Source organism: Paramisgurnus dabryanus, chromosome 12 (genome assembly GCF_030506205.2).
Source record: "Paramisgurnus dabryanus chromosome 12, PD_genome_1.1, whole genome shotgun sequence".
NCBI classification, from domain to species: domain Eukaryota; kingdom Metazoa; phylum Chordata; class Actinopteri; order Cypriniformes; family Cobitidae; genus Paramisgurnus; species Paramisgurnus dabryanus.
In genome coordinates this window covers 17,430,361-17,451,838 of record NC_133348.1, presented here as the reverse complement: position 1 = coordinate 17,451,838, position 21,478 = coordinate 17,430,361, and the positions used below count along the sequence as shown (strand labels likewise).

The following is a 21,478-nucleotide window of genomic DNA, read 5'->3' as shown; positions in this document are numbered from 1 at the left end:
AGTCTTCTTCCTCCAAGCAATTGTTTCTCAGTTTTATGGTTGATACACTTTAGCTCTGATTTGAGTAATTTTGTGGTTATTTATTTTGCTTGTTATCAGAAATAATCTGTACTTTAGATGGACTTCTGTTCTATGCAGACGTTTACTGGAAGTTAATGCTGCGTTCCAGGCAGGTTTTTAAACCCGTGAGTTACGACTTCAAAACCACGACTCACGACCCTATGCGTTCCAGGCAGACTGTTACTCGTGTTTTTACAACCTTCTACCGGTGAAAGTGCACTGGAACGGCAGTCAAACCCGTGACTTCCCACCCGTGAACTCGTACTAGATCGATGTACTCCCAGTTCAGAGTCGTGAGTCATGGTTTTGAAGTCGTGAGTTACGGGTTACAGGTTGCCTGGAACGCAGCATTAGTTTGGGCCACAAAATCCGTTTGTTTGTGTTATTGCAGCTGAAAGGTCTATAAGCGACGCTTCAGGTGTGCTTACATTGTGCATGTATTGATAAACGTCTGTAAACAGTGTGAGAGGTAAACACGTCCGTATCTGTGTCATGCATGCTCATTACACATAACACTGCACAAGTAAGTTACTGTTATCTTTGTTATAAACCCTGCTTTTTACCATAGGTTAAGAAGCATTTCACACTTGTAATTTAGAAGCGGGGTTTTCCCTAAAATTAACCCAGGGTAAAATGCTCAGGAGCAGGGTTAGAATGTTATGAGCCCAATTAAACACAGCTGAAGCAGCTAATCAAGGTGTTCAGGGTTGCTCTTTAATTACATGACCTAGGGTTTAGGAATGCACAGTGTGAAACGTGAAACAGATATGTCAGGATTCAGTTAACCCGGGGTTTAGAATAACCTGAGGTTAACTATTTCCTTTTAATTTGCTGTGTCATTAATATATTGTTCTAGACAGATCTGACCAGCCCCAAACTTCACATGGTGGTTTTGCAACATCCCCTGAGTGTCATACAAAGATGTCATACAAAGTCTCTAAAATAAGGAGTTTTCTAGTTTTTATGCAGGAATACGGCCTTTATATGCATCTGTGTCTAATATAGCCACAGAGATGCTCTTAAATGAACAATGTCAAGTCAAATGAGGGTTAGGCTCGGGGTCTGGTGCTACTATGATACCAAATTTCAACTTTATGTGATCTTTGACCCTTACATGTAGTCACCTTCATAAATATTGGAACAGAAGCACATTTTGTGTTACATAGTTAATAGTGCACACTCTCAGCTTTACTCAGAGGGCATCTGATTGTCTGATCCAGATTGTCTAAATAGTTTAGGACCCTGCTAAAAAAAACAGCATACCAGCAAGACCAGCATATGTTGTGTTTTGGTGTTTATTTGCTAGTGCAGTGGTTCTTAACGTTATTCCTGGAGGCCCACTGCCCTGCACATTTTATGTCTCCCTTATTTAACACACCTGATTCAAATCATCAGCTCATTAGAAGAGATCTCCATGAACTGAACTGAGTCTGTCAGACAAAAGAGACATACAAAATGTGCAGGGCAGTGAGTGGGCCTCCAGGAATAACATTAAGAACCACTGTGCTAGTGAACACCAGCTAAACCAGCAAAGACCCGCATAATTCCCATGCTGGTCCATGCTGGTTTGATGCTTTTTTTCAGCAGGGGAATAACAGCCATTTAATGTAACTGCCCCTTTTAGATATATATCAAAACACAACAAATCCATCAGAGAGATGGCAGGAACCTTAAGAGTGAACAGATCAACATTCTAACTAAAAAACACAATGGTGAGCTTAGCAACATAAAAATCCTGTACACCTATATAGGATAACAGTGGTGGATGATCTTATTTTACTCTCACATTTTAAACTGCCTAAACCATTCATCCAAACTGGATGTGTGCACTTTAAGCCTATATTTACTATATGACTTTAACTGGAATAAATTTTGGTAAACAGCTTAAATAACACAAAACCTGCTTCTGTTTCAATACTTATGGAGGTGACTGTACATTTTCCATGTATACTTTATTATTTTTCATATAATTTATTCTATTGTCATCACTAGTGTTATGCTGTCTATTTTGGAGGTTGATGGAGTTTTACTGAAGTCAGATGTTGTATAACCTGGCCACACAGACTTGGTCACTTGGAGGGAGACAGCTATTTGGTTAAAGGCAGGGTATCTGATTTGATCCAGAAACACTTTTGGTTATGCTGATTAAAAGTTTCCTCACATCCTGATAGCAATCAATATGTTAAGTTGTTTGAATGTATCTGTTGAAATTTATGTCATCTGTGAAAGGCGTAGGACCAAAAATTTTTAAACCAATCATAGATCTCGGTTTGAACGGACGTTGCCTTTTTTGTCCCTCATCCGTAAGCATAATTTGAATGTCACGGCGCAGCTTGTTCACGCAGACACCATACATCATCGGTGCGTTCACGTGTGCTCATCTCCTGTCTGTAAACAGAGGGATAATGATAAACTTTTCTGCTGAATTGACAACCTGCACAGGAGCCACAAAACGAAAGACATCTTTTATAACAACAACAGCAAAAACCGCCTGGATCAGCAAAGAGCAAAAACACAAATGAACATCGGCAACTTTACTGCTTTACCACGAGATGCAAACAGCTGCAGGAGGCAAAGGGTCTAAAAGTTTATTTTGCTAAGGTAGGTACGCGATATGTTTGTATTGAGATGGATTCAGATATTCTACTTTGATGAAACATTGTGTTGCTTATGAAATTTGTGTTCGTTTACGGATTAGCATAACGATATAGTTATGTTACTACGTCTACACAGCCGAAAGTGTGCTTTAACTAATTCTGATGTAAACCAGTTGTTTATGTTGGTTATTTTGGTAATGTTATTCACTTTGTACTGCAAAGTTTTCTCACTGGTGAACGAGACATGAGATGTGACCGTCTGATCTGTGCATGTTCATGTGTTTTGAAAGAGGTGTGACTTTGAATGGCGATTTGAATGGAGAGTGGCATCGTGATTTCATTGCTATTCGGCTACCGTTAGCATTTTTTTTTAATTAGATACCCTATCTTATAGTGCTGATAGCACAATGCTATCTTCCAGTCACTCACACAGTATGTCCTGTGGTCGACTGCATAAACTGTTTAGACTAGTCATACAAGTTAGTAATCTATTTTCTTCAAAACTGTTTATAACTGTTTTAAGTCAGTTACGTTTGAACGTAGACTGATCTCATTTCAATACAAAATGTACTGATTAGCCCTAGTTGATCAGACTAGTTCTTAAGACACAGTACATAGTGGCAAAACTAAGGTTGAATGCCCTGTGTTATAAACAGTGACATGTTTGATTAGTCTTGCATATTTGGTTAACTCCAAAATGGAATCAGTATTGTCACTTAACTACAGCTGCTTGACTTCTCAGCGTAAGGATCATTATGAAATTAATATTATTCATTAATATTTGGAATTTAAAAGTGGGTTTACCCCATGCCATCTAATAAAGTGGGTATATTCTGTATACCTTGCACTACACAACTGTTTGTAGCCACACATTAAAGTAAATGTACATCCATATAACTTCAGCTCACAAACTAATAACTCTGTACCTCTGTGAGCCAGTTAATTACATTACATACAGTGTAGACATACTTTAATAGAAGTTTAGTTTAGTCTTAATTTTCTCATATAATTCCAATTTAAAGAATTGTTTAATCAATGCATCATTTACATACTGGATTATAATCACTAAATTTTTGCATATAATGCTTAATGGTACTGCTTTTGTAAATTTACTTTAATAAAAGTTTTAATGCAGGCCTTTAACAAAATGAATACAGTGTTAAAATATCATATATTCTTATTAATGCTGAAAAAGTCAAGATTCTTCCATGTGAAACACTGTGACTATATTGTTATACAAAGTAAACGCCCATCCCCCAATGCCCCAGACCAGTGCTACACTGCACGTGTTTGCGTCGCCCAACCCCCACTCCCCAGACCAGCGCTACACTGTTTCCCCATCCCCCATTTCACTTCACTGCTCATCAGCGTTTGTTTATAACTCATGGTTGATGGAGCGATTTCAGAGAAGATTGGAGAGACTTAGACAGCATCACAATAAATGCGCAAGCCGTTATGAACAAACTTTTCTTCGTCAGGTAAGTGTTCCTAACATTATTATTTTTCTTCATATTTATTTAAATGCATGTTTTTGTTTTAATTGTCTTAATTGTCCAGAAAGCATAATGCATATCAATTCACAGACTAACATTACACTGTGTCGTTTTTGTAAAACAATGTTTTAACCCTTGTTTAATGTTTTAAAATTGAATCAAAACTTATAGATTGTAACATCAGTACAGCCTGTAGGCCTCACTTTAAGAGTCATGTGATCAAAGATTAAGATAAATTAGGATGCATTCATTTGGTTGTATTTGTGCAGTCTGTACATTTTGATATAAATATGTGTTATGCTGATATACATTTTCAATCTTGGTGTCCAGGAAACAATGGGAGAGCGTTCAACACAGGTATGTGCTTTTTCAAAATCTTTTAAAAACTTGCATTTGTCATTTAATTTAAGGACGAAATGTGTATTTCGTAATGTTACATTACAGCGTTCCGTGGCCGTTCGCGTGTCACGTTTTAAAACACGTGCTAAACGCGGATCAAAGCGCTTCTTTCTTCCAAAGCGCGCTCCCGTGGCGTGTTTCTTAGCAACCACGAGCTGCGCTCGGCGAGGATAACGTAATGCTTGATCGGATTTAAATCGCTCCTCTGTACCTCGCGTCAAATTGCGTTATTTGTTTCGATGAATCTGGTTGTGACTTTAAAGTGTTTGCACAGGGAGCTGTCAGTCACTCAAAAGTATGAGAAGGAGTTGCGGGGGTCGCTCATGTCACTGCTTCCAATGATGACACCATATAGCCTATATATATATATATATATATATATATATATATATATATATATATATATATATATATATAATTGTTATTTATATGCATACATATAAATGCATACATATAAATGAAGAGTTTGGTTCCAAAACGCAATAAACGCAATTTTTGAAAAAAAATTAGTTACTGCCAGAACCAGTATTATATCAGGTCAGTATTAAAAAGTAAATTCTTAATTTTACGCAAAATCCAATATCCGCCGTGTTATTCTGTCATCTTTTTTCCCAAACGCAATAAACGCCACTCCTCCTTTTTTACAGAATGCCATAAATCCACTCCACAGATTACAGCGCACCATTCACGCAATGTAAACAAACAATGGCGGCTCGCTGAGTACACGGAGTCCTAGTTTTCCTCATCTACTTTGTACTTCATGATCAACAAACAAACAAAAACAAAATAATACTTTAATAGCATTGATAAACCTGTGATGGAAACGTAAGTCATCAACATCTAATAATTCACGCAAGAGGCACTTTGGGAGACGATCGCGTGTTCGCCCGGACCGACAGCATCAAGTTTCTGTCATGATAACACATTGACCCCAGGGGATCTTATGAAAAACTTTACATTATTTTAAACAAAGTCAACGAAAATCGAGCAGGACCAAAACATTTTACAGCTGATCGCTGTGAAAAACGTTAAGCGAAGACGTCAAGTATAACCGCAGCAATGACAGTGTTCTTAATATCACAAAGTAAGTGTTTTGATTAATGACATTAATGTTTATTTTTTAAATCAGTGTGTACAACTAGTCAACTAAATGAATATAACATGGCGAAGATGAATGCACATTTATATAGGCGATTGATTCAATAGATTTATAGCATTTTGAATAAAAACTTGTCATGGATTTATTGCATTTTGTGGAAAAAATAATCCGTTTTTATAATAAGTCTTTGAAAATCAAGTTATGGATTTGAATTTTTTATGTTTTTATAACCTAAAGATGCTATGTGAAAGTTTGTAACAGAAAATAGTGGTTTTCATCTTGACACTTTCTTGGTATAGAAAACACGTTTTTACCAAAATTTGTCAAAATGGATTTATTGCGTTTTGGAACCAAACTCTTCAAAAATATAGATAATTTTTATTTATATGCATACATATAAATGCATACATATAAAAACATATATATATTTTCATATAATTTCATGTCCACCTAGCTTTCATTAGTGTCCAGAGTTTAGTGGAAGCACACGGAATGATTGAAAGTGTCACACATTTTCAAACAGTTGCTTTGAACTAAAAACAAACACCTCTGGGTTGAAAGTTCAAAATATCAAACGCTTTTGGTGGTCAGACTTGACGTATTTATTGTTGTATTTAGTAAAAACATACAACAACCATGCGGCGAGGGGTGGATATTGGATGAGATGCATTGTAAAAGTCCCGTGTGGCGGAAACAGATTTTATGCCTCAATTTTGACACACGTGCCCGCAATGTCAGCATTGCTATTTATAGAGACTGTGGTTCAGTCTAATTGTGTTTTTAGGTATGTTCCACATATTAAACATCAAGTATCTGGACACTTCCATTGGCTCTATGCTATAGCACAGGGTTTTTTTAACAGTGGCGGCTGATGACTTCTCTTCTGAGGTGCGTAATTCATAATGTGTTCGCAGTGTCGTGTGTTGCTCGTCATGTCAAAATATTTGTTTGTGTGAACCATGTGCATCATGCCTCTTTTTAAAATACGTGCCTGGTGCACACGCATCGAATGATAAAAGAGACGCTCATGTTCACAAAATACTCGTACGACACCAACTTAACCCTAACTTTGATTACACATAAGATTAAGCGAGTATCTGGCAAATGTGAGCGTCTCTCTTATCATAAACCCCTTTGAAGCATCTGCAGCAGGCTCATATTCTGACATGACGTGATGCACAGTTTACATGACGTGCCGAACACATATTTTTAAAATGATGAACCACACACATAACAGGTTACATACATGTTGTGACGAGCTTTATATCATTTGGCCTCGAAAAATAAGTCACCAGCCACCACTGGTTTTCAGACTTTTTTGCAGCTGAACACCTTTGACCTAAATTATTTACTTGAGAATTTCCCTGTGATTTTCCAGTAAATATTTTAATATCTCATTTGCACGTTTTAAAAACATTAATTTTTCTTCCGTATTTAAGTTTATTCAGCCCTTTTTTACACAGACATTACAGAAAATGCATCCTGGTTTTGTCTGGAATAGTTTGATCTTCATTCACACTGTCAATGACTTCTCGGAATCTGTGCTTGCATTCACACAGATACAGCAAAGATCCCGTAAAGACACATGACGTTTTTAAAGGAACACGCCCACATTTTGGGAATTTAGCTTATTCACCGTATCCCCCAGAGTTAAATAAGTCCATACATATTTTTTTCATCTCCGTGCATGCTGTAACTCTGTCTGACGCATGCCCCTGCTAGCTAAGTTTAGCACAAAGACTGGAATTGAATGGCTCCAGCTAGCATACTGCTCCAAATAAGTGACAAAATAACGCCAACATTTTCCTATTTATGTGTTGTGACTATACAAATCACACAGGTATATGTGTGATGTGAAATAACAAGGTCATATAAGCCATCTTTTAACAGTATACATACTGGGAACTATATTCTCAGAAGGTGAAGCACTGCTTCTTGGGCGAAGTGATGTCTGTCGCATGAATTCTCGGTTTTATGATGTACTGTAGTATTGCATAATGGTTACATGACATTCAAATTATACAAATCTTAGTAAGTTTTTCGTAACACTTTACAATAAGGTTGTATTAGTAAACATTAGTAAATGCAGTAACTAACATCAACAAACAATGAACAATATAGTTTTTCAAGATGTATTAAGTCTTGTTAATGTTAATTATTCATGTTAGTTCATGGTGCATTAATTAATGTTAAAAGTTATAACGCTTGATTTTATAAATGCATTAACAAATGCTGAAATTAACATGAACAAAGATTAATATATGCTGTAGAAATATTGTTCATTGTTAGTTCATGCTATCTAATGCATTAACTAATTGTTAAGAAATATATTCTTATTATAAAGTGTTGCCAGTTTTTTTCCTCTTTTTTTAAACGTACTTTAAATTCATTTTACGATTAAATTGTAAGCATTTGCTATTAACTCATGAACCCTGCGATTTCAATTTGACATTCTGATCATAAGGATTATACCATTAAAAGTTCTTTATGTATTAATGTGAAATATTTTAAATGATTTAATAGATATAACTAGGAGCCAACTCTCTGCTTTTTTTCTGATAATAATAATAATACTTTTAATTTGTAGCTGGATGCTATTTCTGAGGAGAAAAACTGGAGAAACAGTGGTTCTGTCACAGCTCACCAAACCATACAGGAAAAAAGATGGAATAAAGATGATGACATCCCCCTCACAAAAAATGTGATTGCTTTAAGAGACCATCTCAGGATGGTAGAAGATGAAGCAAGAAAGGAATTGACAGAACAAATGGATTTAGATGCATACAAAACATTAAACGAGTCCGTTCTAGCACAGGTCATTATCTTCAACAAGCGGCGTGAAGGGGAAGCATCACGCCTTACTCTTGACGTTTACATGAAAGCAAGCACAAGTGCCATAAACGAGGACATTTATAAAACCTTGTCACCATTGGAAAAGCAGCTCAGCAAGTTATTAACTCGCATAGAAATCAGAGGAAAACGAGGAAAGAAAGTTCCAGTTTTCTTGACAAAGAGAATGAAGGCATCAATTGATTTGTTGGTTCAAAAGCGAGTGGAAGCTGGTGTACCTGCTGAAAATCCCTATCTCTTTGCAAGACCCGGTGTGATGACAAACATACGCGGATGTGACTGTCTGCGGAAATATGCAAAAAAAAGCAAAGCAGAAAACCCTGAACTCTTGAGGTCAACTAAATTAAGAAAACAAGTTGCCACACTCTGCCAACTCTTGGACCTTAGTGAACAAGAACTGGAGCAAGTTGCAAGGTTCATGGGACATGATATCAGAGTTCACGGTGACTTTTATAGGCAAACGGACAAAACATTTCAAATTGCCAAAATAAGTAAGCTTCTGTTTGCAATGGAGCAAGGCACTCAGACTTTAAGGGGGAAGAACCTTAATACACTTGCACTGGCCTGTGGTACGTTTGCAGTTTTATCTCCAATGCATTTTTATTGTGTAGCCACACATCTTTTAACTGCCTGTGGTTTACCCACTAGGGTAATTTTTAAGAGCTAATCATTGACTTTATTGGACAACTGATAGCAGATTTATCATTTACTGTATACTACCAATGTAATTATTTTAATTTAGAAGTAGTCCATGTAAAAGTATATTTCTATAAAATTTTAATGTTGTTATCTGTTTCAGGTGAAGGTCCCACACTGAATTCTGTGGGTGTCTCACCGAGAACAAAGAGAAAGAGAGTAAAGCTGGCTGAGGGTAAGTTTTTAAATTTCAAATTTTTTGGCACTAACACTAGGGGACCATACGTGCCATTTTCCCGGGAAGTGTCTTGGCCAGGATTTCGGGTGCATCTTCTGGAAGTATAATTTGTCGACCGCATACGTCATCGAGAACACATCCTGGGAAAATGGCACATATGGTCACCCTAACTAAGACCGTGTCCTAACTACATGCGAAGCGATATGATTCCAGCGACAGGCAGTTTGTCTGTCCATACTGAATAGGACTAAAGGGCTCGTTATAGTCGTGCGTAGGTCCTATGGCATAGCCGCGACGGCGTAGGTTCCGCGTCGGTTTTCATTTATACTTTTGCATCGTCATGCAAACACACGCACAGACCGCTGGTAGGCAGTAACCATGCGTGTCACCACAGCAGCAGCGCAAACGTCAAAGAAGGAGAAGCTTAGCAAGTTAACCCACAAACGAAGAAGAAACAGCAACTTGTTGTGTATAATTTGAGAATTCCAGCAATGATGGAAGTAAATAAACAGCGACTTTTGATGCAGTTTGAGTTAAATCACTCCTTAACTTGGCTCATCTTATTTTCACCATCACAAACGGAAATACCTATGACGCAGTTTTTTTACCTGACAAGAGGGGTTCTGGTGGACCAATCACAGCGCTTGTGGTCCGCGTAGATCTGACGCGCTGTTAAAATTTTTGTGAGGTGCGTGTCAGGCTACGCAGAGCTACACTCGTAGAATCTACGCACGACCATAAATCGGGCCTAAACAGGGGCGTGCCACATCATAACAGTTTGCTCTGTTTGTGCGCTGCCCTATCACACTGCAGCTGAAGAGCATGCACACATACACAGACACATTCCTACGCTTCTTGGTGCTTTCCCCTGTGCAACTTTAGGGATTTGTTATTTATTTCTGCTTTTGAATCAAACCTCTACAAACATGAAAGAGGAGAGACATAATATTCATAATGCGCATAGCTTTCATCAAATAAGATCTCTGTATAGGTGGTGCTGTCAGCCATGACATGTCAGACCGTTTCTAAAATAGAGTAATTGTGGTATCACGTTGTGGTTGGTTAGGACAAAACTCTGATTATCATGGAAAACATACCTTTTATCGGATGTCGCCGTGGTGCATGTAGTTAGGACATGGTGTTAGAAGCACCTGAAACGTAATTATCTCAGTAAAGAGTTTATAGGCAAAGGACTTTTTGTTTTTTAGATGGAGGTTCTGATCTCTCCTCGGCTAAAAAGACACGTCAATCATGCCGTGAAGCTGATGGTTCAGATGTAGATGGTAAGTAATGTTTGAATCTTGAAGACATGTACCACGAGAGTTAACAATACCTAATGTTTTTACTAATAGCTTCTCATGCGTTTCTGCTACAGATGATTGTTCAGGAGCAAACCTGAAGAAAAAACCCACACCAAATAAGAAAAGACGACGACAGACCAAGAGTGAGAAAACAAAGTGTAAGTTGTTTTTTATGACATGATTCAAATCTGTTTTGTGTCAAGCTCAGTTAATAAAAAACCTGATCCTGTTATAATGTATGAAGCTCACAGTTACACTTTTTGTTTTTTAGATGGAGGTTCTGATCTCTCCTCCGCTGAAAAGACACGTCAATCATGCCGTGAAGCTGATGGTTCAGATGTAGATGGTAAGTAATGTTTGAATCTTGAAGACATGTACCACGAGAGTTAACAATACCTAATGTTTTTACTAATAGCTTCTCATGCGTTTCTGCTACAGATGATTGTTCAGGAGCAAACCTGAAGAAAAACCCCACACCAAATAAGAAAAGACGACGACAGACCAAGAGTGAGAAAACAAAGTGTAAGTTTTTTTTTATGACATGATTCAAATCTCTGTTTTGTGTCAAGCTCAGTTAATAAAACACCTGATCCTGTTATAACGTATGAAGCTCACAGTTACACTTTTTGTTTTTTAGATGGAGGTTCTGATCTCTCCTCCCCTGAAAAGAGACTTAAATCATGCCGTGAAGCTGATGGTTCAGATGTAGATGGTAAGTAATGTTTGAATCTTGAAGACATGTACCACGAGAGTTAACAATACCTAATGTTTTTACTAATAGCTTCTCATGCGTTTCTGCTACAGATGATTGTTCAGGAGCAAACCTGAAGAAAAACCCCACACCAAATAAGAAAAGACGACGACAGACCAAGAGTGAGGAAGCAAAGGGTAAGTTTTTTTTTATGACATGATTCAAATCTGTTTTGTGTCAAGCTCAGTTAATAAAAAACCTGATCCTGTTATAATGTATGAAGCTCACAGTTACACTTTTTGTTTTTTAGATGGAGGTTCTGATCTCTCCTCCCCTGAAAAGAGACTTAAATCATGCCGTGAAGCTGATGGTTCAGATGTAGATGGTAAGTAATGTTTGAATCTTGAAGACATGTACCACGAGAGTTAACAATACCTAATGTTTTTACTAATAGCTTCTCATGCGTTTCTGCTACAGATGATTGTTCAGGAGCAAACCTGAAGAAAAACCCCACACCAAATAAGAAAAGACGACGACAGACCAAGAGTGAGGAAACAAAGTGTAAGTTTTTTTTTATGACATGATTCAAATCTCTGTTTTGTGTCAAGCTCAGTTAATAAAAAACCTGATCCTGTTATAACGTATGAAGCTCACAGTTACACTTTTTGTTTTTTAGATGGAGGTTCTGATCTCTCCTCCCCTGAAAAGAGACTTAAATCATGCCGTGAAGCTGATGGTTCAGATGTAGATGGTAAGTAATGTTTGAATCTTGAAGACATGTACCACGAGAGTTAACAATACCTAATGTTTTTACTAATAGCTTCTCATGCGTTTCTGCTACAGATGATTGTTCAGGAGCAAACCTGAAGAAAAACCCCACACCAAATAAGAAAAGACGACGACAGACCAAGAGTGAGGAAACAAAGTGTAAGTTTTTTTTTATGACATGATTCAAATCTCTGTTTTGTGTCAAGCTCAGTTAATAAAAAACCTGATCCTGTTATAACGTATGAAGCTCACAGTTACACTTTTTGTTTTTTAGATGGAGGTTCTGATCTCTCCTCCCCTGAAAAGAGACTTAAATCATGCCGTGAAGCTGATGGTTCAGATGTAGATGGTAAGTAATGTTTGAATCTTGAAGACATGTACCACGAGAGTTAACAATACCTAATGTTTTTACTAATAGCTTCTCATGCGTTTCTGCTACAGATGATTGTTCAGGAGCAAACCTGAAGAAAAAACCCACACCAAATAAGAACAGACGGCGACAGACCAAGAGTGGGGAAGCAAAGGGTAAGTTGATTATTTTTTAAGTAAACACAATACAACAGACATTTTAAATCTGTAACAAACTGCTCAGAGACACGAAGGGTTGAGCATCCAAAATGCAGTTTAATATCAGGGCAATCCACAAACATAAGTCCAAGTAAACAGGCAGAAGATCATACACGGGTAAACAATCCAATAATCAGGGCAACAAGGCAGACAGGGGTATAACACATTGAGATATGTGACCAGCAGAAAAGCGTTATGTTATGGAGTGACCTTTCTCTTTACTAAAAAGCATAAATGAATGAAGCCAAAGATCTTTATAATGAACTGGTCTCCAGTGTGACCGCAGCTTAAATCTTTGTATTTCTGCTTTGCATAAGTTCTTCAAATACAGTTGCAAGAATAATACATTTTAGTTGTTGTGGATCAATTGATGTTAGCAGGTAAATTTATGTGTCACATTGAGCGTGCTTTCCTTTCCAGAACGTGAAAAAAATATATAAATCACATAATAAATAGTATTTATATACAATATAAAAAGAGTATCCCACATTAAAAGAACATTAGGGTTTAGGGATGTTTGATTGAAAGTTTGTTAATTTTTTTTCATGGTAAATTATTTGTTTAGAATAATCGATAGATTAGTCGTTATAAAAATAGTCGTTAGTGGCATCCCTAGATCATGTAGATGGTTTCAGCAGTAACAACATAAACAAACGGCTTTTGTGGAACACATGTAACTTCTGGTAAACCCTGCTAAGAATAAATAACAACAAAGTCCTTTTTAAAGTAGTTTATTTATATAACAAGCAAATTAAACAACACGTAGATTACCTAGGAAACCAAAACATTTGTTATTTTCGACAAGGTAATTGTTCAATGGTTCAATTTAGCAACTAATCAGACCATTAAACAAACAGAGACTGAAAGTAAAAGACATTCACAAAACGTGCTCTTATAAACATGTCAAACATGTCTAATAAACTACAAAATTAACAATTACCGTGAACTTCATTGCACTGGCTTTGCTGAGACAGGATGCATATCTTCTGACCTTCAAAAACAATTTACATCACAATAACATAAACATACTTGTTACCGTACCAAGGTACGTTTGAGCCCAAAGTACAGTTCGTTTTGCTAGTGTGATTGCTTCGAATTGTACCAGAGTGTGGTACGCTTAAGCGTAAGGTGGTGCACTTTGCAGAGGTTGTCTCGGGTAGGGTTTACTTTGATTCGGGGGTGAGGCACTCGCTTCTGAATGCCAAGCTTCGTGTCATGGTAAGGGGCTGTTTACATCTGGTATTAAGATGCGTTTTGGTGGACGAGAGAGACACATCAAGTTCACACCTGGTATTTTAATTGATCTCTTCTGTCCACATTCGACCGCTTCTGTCCTGATTGCTTTGAGGGGATGGTCTGTGGAGACTGTGGGCGAGTCCCTCTGCTTTCGTTTAAACGCGAGTAGGAGAAATGACAGGTTTAAATTGATGTGAACTAATATTATGTTAGAGTCTGCCGCTTATATTATTAGTAAACATGCTGCACAGTGTTTTGTACATGTAGAGCTTTCTCTGATATTTCAGAAAAATTTATGAAATAAGCTCACACAACTTTCACATGCTCGGAAATTAAAACAAATGAAAGAGGCGGACAGCAGCCACTTCATTTTTATCAATGAAAGCCTTAAGATAGCGCTGTATATTGTGTGTTCGCTCTAGAAGTCAGATCCTATGTAAAAACATTGTGCTCAATACATTACACATTAGATCAATAGGCGGAGAGTCAAAAGTCTTTTGTGGCTGCTCAAGCACATTTAACCACATGAGCATCTACACCACAAAGCAATCAGGTCGAATGTGTTTTCAACAACTTAATGTGGTCAAAAGTTGACGAGGTTAAAAAGTTTTAGACCTCATTTACACTTGTCTATAGCGTTGTTCACTTGTGATCTGAACTGGCAAAATGCATCTTAATACCAGGGGTAAACAGCCTCAATAACAATTGGACATGTGCAGCACAAATGCATACAGTTCCGCGTCATCGCATCCTAAATGACCCCAGGTAACAGAGGTGTGTTTGACATCATGCACGCTGCACGGACCGATAGTGAGTGATTGGAGAGCAGACTGCTCACACACATAATTATATACACATTTATTATACACAGTTATTTACCATCTATGTATTAAACTCGCATATTTTTTTACTCCGACTGCAGGCACAACGTCCACTTCTTTAGTGTCAACACTGTGGTACATGATTTCTGTAAACACAAATGTAGATAAACTTTATATTTAAAAAAATAAGGTTAAGGTACACACAGAAAAAGACTTTATTGCAGAGGCATCTGGAATCCATGAAGTGAAGTAAAATGTTTTTAAAGGGATAGTTCGGCCAAAAACGATATTAAACCCATGATTTACTCACCCCCAAGCTGTCCGAGTTGCATATGTCCATCGTTTTTCAGACAAACACATTTTCGGATATTTTAGAAAATATTTTATATCTTTCTGTTGATTAAATGTAATGTTACGGGGTCCAGCAATAGTCCACGACCTTCAAGTCCAAAAAAGTGCGTCCATCCTTCACAAATTAAATCCAAACGGCTCCAGGATGATAAACAAAGGTCTTCTGAGGGTAATCCGTGCGGTGTTGTTGTAGAAATATCCATATTTAAAATGGTATTAACGTTATAAACTACCTTCCGGTAGCGCCGCCATCTTAGAGTGATGCGCATTCAGGATGAGAGCTTACGCAGCATACAGCGGTTTCTCTGCTGCTGCTCTGTCCCCCCGCCCTCCGAATTTGTCATACGTCACTAAGAAAAGTGCGTACACTACGCTAATACTCTCTCCTGAGTCTAAGATGGCGGCGCTACCGGAAGGTAGTTTATAACGTTAATACCATTTTAAATATGGATATTTCTACAACAACACCGCACGGATTACCCACAGAAGACCTTTGTTTATCATCCTGGAGCCGTTTGGATTTAATTTGTGAAGGATGGACGCACTTTTTTTGGACTTGAAGGTCGTGGACTATTGCTGGACCCCGTAACATTACATTTAATGAACAGAAAGATCTAAAATATTTTCTAAAATATCCGAAAATGTGTTTGTCTGAAAACGATGGACATATGCAACTCGGACAGCTTGGGGGTGAGTAAATCATGGGTTTAATATCGTTTTTGGCCGAACTATCCCTTTAAATGCCACAATCTTGTACCTGATCTAAAGAGATACTTTAAACAACAAGCATGTCTTGAAAGGCAGGTTTTCATGAGTTAAATATACAAAACAATATATAAAATTTGTTAGCTGTTAACCCACACATACTGATTTGTGGTTTTGATCAAAGATCATCTCATCTTGGCCCTTTTTTCGCAGACTGAGAATTTATCTACACACATTCACAGTTATTTATTTTAAATGGCAACTATAACAATTCGAACACTTCTAGTATAAAGACAAAAATCAATTACATAAAACAATTATGAAATGGGATGAAATTGAACTTTACCTTGCTGTAAAAACGTTTCAAAAGAAACCGACGGTCGTGTGGGTAGCTGTTTGATTTCGCATCATACAGGTCCTCTGGTGGGTGGGTGCTTAGTTATTGGTAAGTCCTTTTCCATAGGTGGATTTTACACTGTTGATGTAAACCGACTCTTACAATTTCCATGTAGATTGCAAAAAATGTTATAATTCCAGCAGAGACCGTACAGTATTCAACCACCCTTAAACTATATACTGTCTAAACGTTTGTGGCTCAACAAATCTTGTAATGCATGACCGTACAAAACTCCTGTTACAGGCACAGGTTTATGTGTGACTTTGTTTTTTAGATGGAGGTGCTGATCTCTCCTTCCTTGAAAAGCGACTTAAGTCATGCCGTGAAGATGGTAGTTCGGAATCAGATGTAGATGGTTAGTAATGTTTTAATCTTGTTTGTAGTAGTGTGATAGTGTTTCATGAAGGCTTGATGTCACATTTTACTGTTTACACTTTAGTACACAGGGTTAACAATACCTAATGTATTTACTAAGAGCTTCTCATGCGTTTCTGCTACAGATGATTGTTCAGGAGCAAACCTGCTGAAAAAACCCACACCAAATAAAAACATAGGACGACAGACCAAAAGTGCCAAAGGTATGGCCTGTGAGCAAGCAGTTGCAGTTTAAAAAAAAACTTTATTTAATTGATACTTTTAGTTGTTCATGTAACTTAGCAACACTAAAGATTGTGGGTTTGATTACCAGGGAATGCAAATAATGTATATGTTAAATGCAGTGCAAGTTACTTTGGATAAAAGCTTTTGCCAAAAGTATAAATGTAAATGGTTTATGATTTAATGTTACAAAATCTACATTGCCATTTGTAGTGTCGGCCAAGGTAAATGTGAAGAGACCATGGAGTGAGGCAGAGAGGAGTGCAGTACACAAACACTTGGCCAAGTTTATAGCCGAGCGCAGAGTTCCTGGAAAACTGCCATGCATGAAGTGCATAGAGGAAGAAGAAGCCCTAAATGAACGATCTTGGAAGGATGTGAAGAATTTTGTGTACAACACAATTGTAACTCTAAATCGGAGATCTGCTTCAAGAAAACTAAAATTTTAAAGGCAAAATGTGGTGTTCATCTCAATCTCTCTTTTTCTGTTTCTCACTTTTCCTTTTTTTTTGGTTTTAACATTTTGTTGTAACGTTTACTGTTTTCTGAAATTGTTAAAATAAATGTTCATCTGGTTACTGCAGATGGTACCTCTCTTCCAGCTTTTTGGGAATTGCGGGATGGTGGGTATATATATTGCTAAATTTGGTTCCTTTAGTATAATTAATAATTGCACAGGAAACTCTTTGCATTTTAGTACTGTAGTCAGATTATAATAACAACAATATTTAGTTTTTTAAAAACCCCAGTTTGTGGCTTGCATGATGAAACATTAAATGGCAAAGATGGTTGAAAGCTAAATCAATGTAGTTCAAACAATACATTGACAAATTAACTCAATAGCGCCCCCATGAAAATGTCCTCGCTCTGCTGGTAAAAAACTTTTTCTTTCCCTTTGTTTTATTAAGAATCTGAGGTGATAACTAGGCTCATGGGCACCCCTAGTGTTAGAATATAACATTTGTTTATCTCAAATTAAAGCAGAAATGGTGGTCCTCATACTGCAGGTTAATTTACCCGGTCCTCATTTTGGTAGTTGTACAGGAATGTGTGTGTGTGTGTGTGTGTGTGTGTGTGTGTGTGTGTGTGCGTGCGTGCGTGCATGCGTGCGTGCGTGCGTGTTTTTAAATATACATAATATTTACACACAGCACAAACTCATATATTGTACAATAAATTATTTTGTATGAGATTAATCTAGATTAATCTATGCCCAGCCCTAGTTTTAACTAATAAAAAAAGAATAACCTTTAAAATAATTGATGATTAGTCGATTAATCGTTCCAATAATCAATAGATTAATCGATTATCAAAATAATTGTTTGTTGCAGCCCTACTGGCCGCCACTGAATTAAAGGTACAAAAGCTGCCACTGGGATGCTATGCTTTATAAAGGTCCTAATCAGTGGCGTAGCAAGTCAATCCCGGGCCCATATGCAAAAAAAATTTAAGGGCCCGCTTAAGCCACGGCCACCCACCTTGCCCCCCGTAGTAGTCTACGGCAGCCGCGGAGTGCAAAAAAAATAATAAACGCAAACAAGAAATGACAGGGAGAAATTGCATATGCATACAAAAATATATTTATTGCGGCCCCAAATAAAAATGAAATTGAAAAAATGTTTTAATTAAAAGCTGGGGCGGGCCCCCTATTGGCCCGGGCCCATTTTCACGTGCATACCCTGCATGCCCAGACGCTACGCCACTGGTCCTAATATGTCTTATTTAGGTACAGATATGTACCTTTGAGGTTTTAATGCACCCTTACAAATGTGTACTTTTTAAAAGGGTACTGTTCCAATGATAGCCTTTGTACCTTATTTTATGAGAGTGTAAAAAATACAATAATATAAAAATGTACATATCTATAAACAGCTTCTCAACGCTTTTTTCTCTCAAGTAGTATGTTGTACATAAGAAAACAAAAAAACAAAAAAACAAGCAACTGTAATATATTAAAACACACTAATTCTATAACAGCCGACTCGAGGAACCGTTCCCTTATGAGGCTAATTTATCTAAGTAACCCTGTGAAGTTTTGGCATCCATTTCTTAACAGCCCAGGGACCGAGCCTTTTGCCTTTTCTTTGGTTTACAGCCCAGATCTTTGTTCACAAGATCCATACCCAAAAATATCCGTGCCCCAAAGCAAAATGAAAACAGTCTGTGGCGGAGGGCGCTAATAATGTCGATCCTAATAGTGTTGTGGGACTTGATTTTATGCAGGTTCCTGCAAATGTTTGGCTGCAGATGAAACATTTATTTTACAGTGCCGTATAAACACTTCCAGATCCAGCTACCAACTCTGTTGGAAATGCTTCTATTTTTAAACATGTTTTAAAGCGAAGGTTTCACCTCCCAGGGCATTTCGACTTTAACCCGCTGATAGACACCCCCCGCCTCTCTGACACTTTAGTATTTTAATCACCTTACAGGATTTCACATGCTATCAAAATCCCTCTAGATCACTTTCGCATCTCGGTTCTTCAAAACCAGTCCCAATTCATCTTTAAAATGACCCTGATGTCCCTGGTTCACTGCATTAGAGAATTAGAGATGAACAAGGCTGAGGTTCTGGGTTAAAAAGATTCATTTGCTGTTTGTTGTGTTTGCCAGTGAATCAACTGGGACTAATAAATACATTCATGTTGCTTACATAAGCAACCAAAGCAGGGGGAAATAAAAAGCAGCATTTTTTTCCATTCTCTTTGTCCTTCAAAACAGGCTGTTTTGATTTATGAGCTCCGTATCGCCGTGAATCTGGTGGAGGGGGAAAATATTTCATATTTGCTTGCTGTGGCCACCGGAAACTCGTTCCTTCCAGCCTTACATTTCTGTTGTGATTGATGGTGGGCTGAGAAGAACAAACACTAATGCTTGATTGTCTTCATTGTTCAAATATCCCCAATTATTTTAAACGGCGCAATTTAGTTAATAGATTGCCTTTGTGGACCTGCATTTCTTCAGAAATGGGAATGGAATAACCATTAAACTTCTTCGTAAATTAAATCGGCTGCTAGTTGCTTTCAGAAAGAATCAAAAACTTTCTTGACAAGAGGACAAAACAGCCTCAACCACCAAGAGCAGTTACTGAATCTGACTGCCCCCATTTGGACATTACAGGCACTACCAAAAGAAAACCTTTGTCCATCTGTTGTTGACAGTGAGAATAAAAAAACTTACATGTTTTCCATGAGAAAAGTTTGAACCACACACACAGTATATTGTGTAAATATCCTGAAAATATTGACTACGTAACTAGCAGTTTAATCTTTAGCACACTTTCGGTGTCAAGGAAATCCTTTTTAGTAATTTGTAGATACTGTATTGAATTGTGTAATGTTTGAATCATCTATTGCTGTTGTACTGTAATGTCCTTGTGGTCCATTTAAAGTAAAAAAAAATATTTTTTTATGAAAAACTGCAGCCCTATTATTTCCCACAATTATATTTCACCACTAAGGTTGACATTTTTAATAATATTCAGAGTGAAAAAATACTGTTAACTAGAAGGCTACAGCAATTATCCCATATGAAAATTAACCCACAAGCAGAATATTACAGTGGCATAGCCTCTCTCCCTTCCTGCGACAGATCCTTGACATTTTGCATTCTTGCAAAAAGGTGGAGCACTTATACCTGACATTTGCTGTCCATGACTCGATGTACCTCATTAAAAACTCCAGCATCAATTAGCGCAGACGCTCCAGTGGCTAACCTTTCTAAGTTTGTTAGCATTGTAAAGTTGGTAATGAAATCCATAGTGGCTCAATAACATTATTAGCACTATTAAACGAGAATGCAGAAGCTGATGCACTTTAGCCGTGATCAATACGTGAAATCACTTGCGCATAAATGTCACGAATGTATATGACGGACTTCATTATTTCACATACAGAGTTTTCTGATTACAATTACAGGCTTTGTGATCGGACAATCAACAGGTTCAGAACCAACAGCATTGTCCCAGCTGATGAGGAGGGAATCAAATCCCAGGACGTATGTGAATGCAGAAGGGCATAATCATCCGAACTGAAATGATTCAGTTGTCCTCTGCATTGGGAAAAGGTAGATGACTGTACTCCGCAGGAAATAATCTGCCTATGTCCGTCTATTACTTTCTCAATTAGCGTTTGATTATAGTGGATGGTTGGACACATCACCATTTCATTAACAGATGTCTGCATAGCAGCAGCATGTCACTTATGCTAATAGTCTGGCTCAGATGAAACTCTGCAGGTAGAAATGCAGTCAGACAAGGAAAATAAAATCATGAGCTGCATCTATTCAATGTAGTTTTATATTTGCTCTGTCAAAACGAAATTCAGCAAGCTTGTAAAACACAATATTCTTTGCCATCTCCCATACAGACTGAAGTGATATAAAATCCTTCCATACTAGGAAGAGATTAAGTGTTTTTTACCCTCAAGAAACTGACACTTTTTTGAAGAAGCAGCCACAGTTTCAAAAAAATAAATAAAATGAATTTCGTGAACATTATGTGAGAGAGCAGGTACACAATATGGAGCTGTACAAAGAAAATGTTTTCAATATAAAGAAGCAAAGGGCTTGACCTTCAGTTTTAGCTAGTACACTGGGGAAATTACCCAGAAACCCTCTTTTCTTTCCTGATGTATTGAATTTAGGATTGCCTGCTTAAATAGACGGCCTAAAA

General features: G+C 37.4%; 1 protein-coding gene across 3 annotated transcripts; it reads left to right on the top strand.

Moving 5' to 3' along the window:
• Window positions 1-3,711: 3,711 nt before the first annotated feature.
• LOC135738806 (uncharacterized) lies at window positions 3,712-17,389 on the top strand. 3 transcript variants are annotated; one of them, XM_065256924.2, is made up of 19 exons: window positions 3,712-4,135; window positions 4,481-4,507; window positions 8,236-9,067; window positions 9,298-9,369; window positions 10,581-10,655; window positions 10,748-10,831; window positions 10,945-11,019; window positions 11,112-11,195; window positions 11,311-11,385; window positions 11,478-11,561; window positions 11,675-11,749; window positions 11,842-11,925; window positions 12,041-12,115; window positions 12,208-12,291; window positions 12,407-12,481; window positions 12,574-12,657; window positions 16,484-16,564; window positions 16,710-16,787; window positions 17,020-17,389. In XM_065256924.2, exons 1-19 carry the CDS (start codon window positions 3,917-3,919, stop codon window positions 17,253-17,255), a joined length of 2,499 nt encoding a protein of 832 aa, XP_065112996.1. In that variant the 5' UTR covers window positions 3,712-3,916; the 3' UTR covers window positions 17,256-17,389. The 3 variants fall into 3 exon arrangements, with proteins under 3 accessions (XP_065112996.1, XP_065112997.1, XP_065112998.1); XM_065256926.2 differs by lacking the exons at window positions 3,712-4,135; window positions 4,481-4,507 and adding an exon at window positions 5,232-5,633; XM_065256925.2 differs by lacking the exons at window positions 10,581-10,655; window positions 10,748-10,831; window positions 10,945-11,019; window positions 11,112-11,195 and having other exon boundaries at window positions 3,727-4,135.
• Window positions 17,390-21,478: the final 4,089 nt, after the last annotated feature.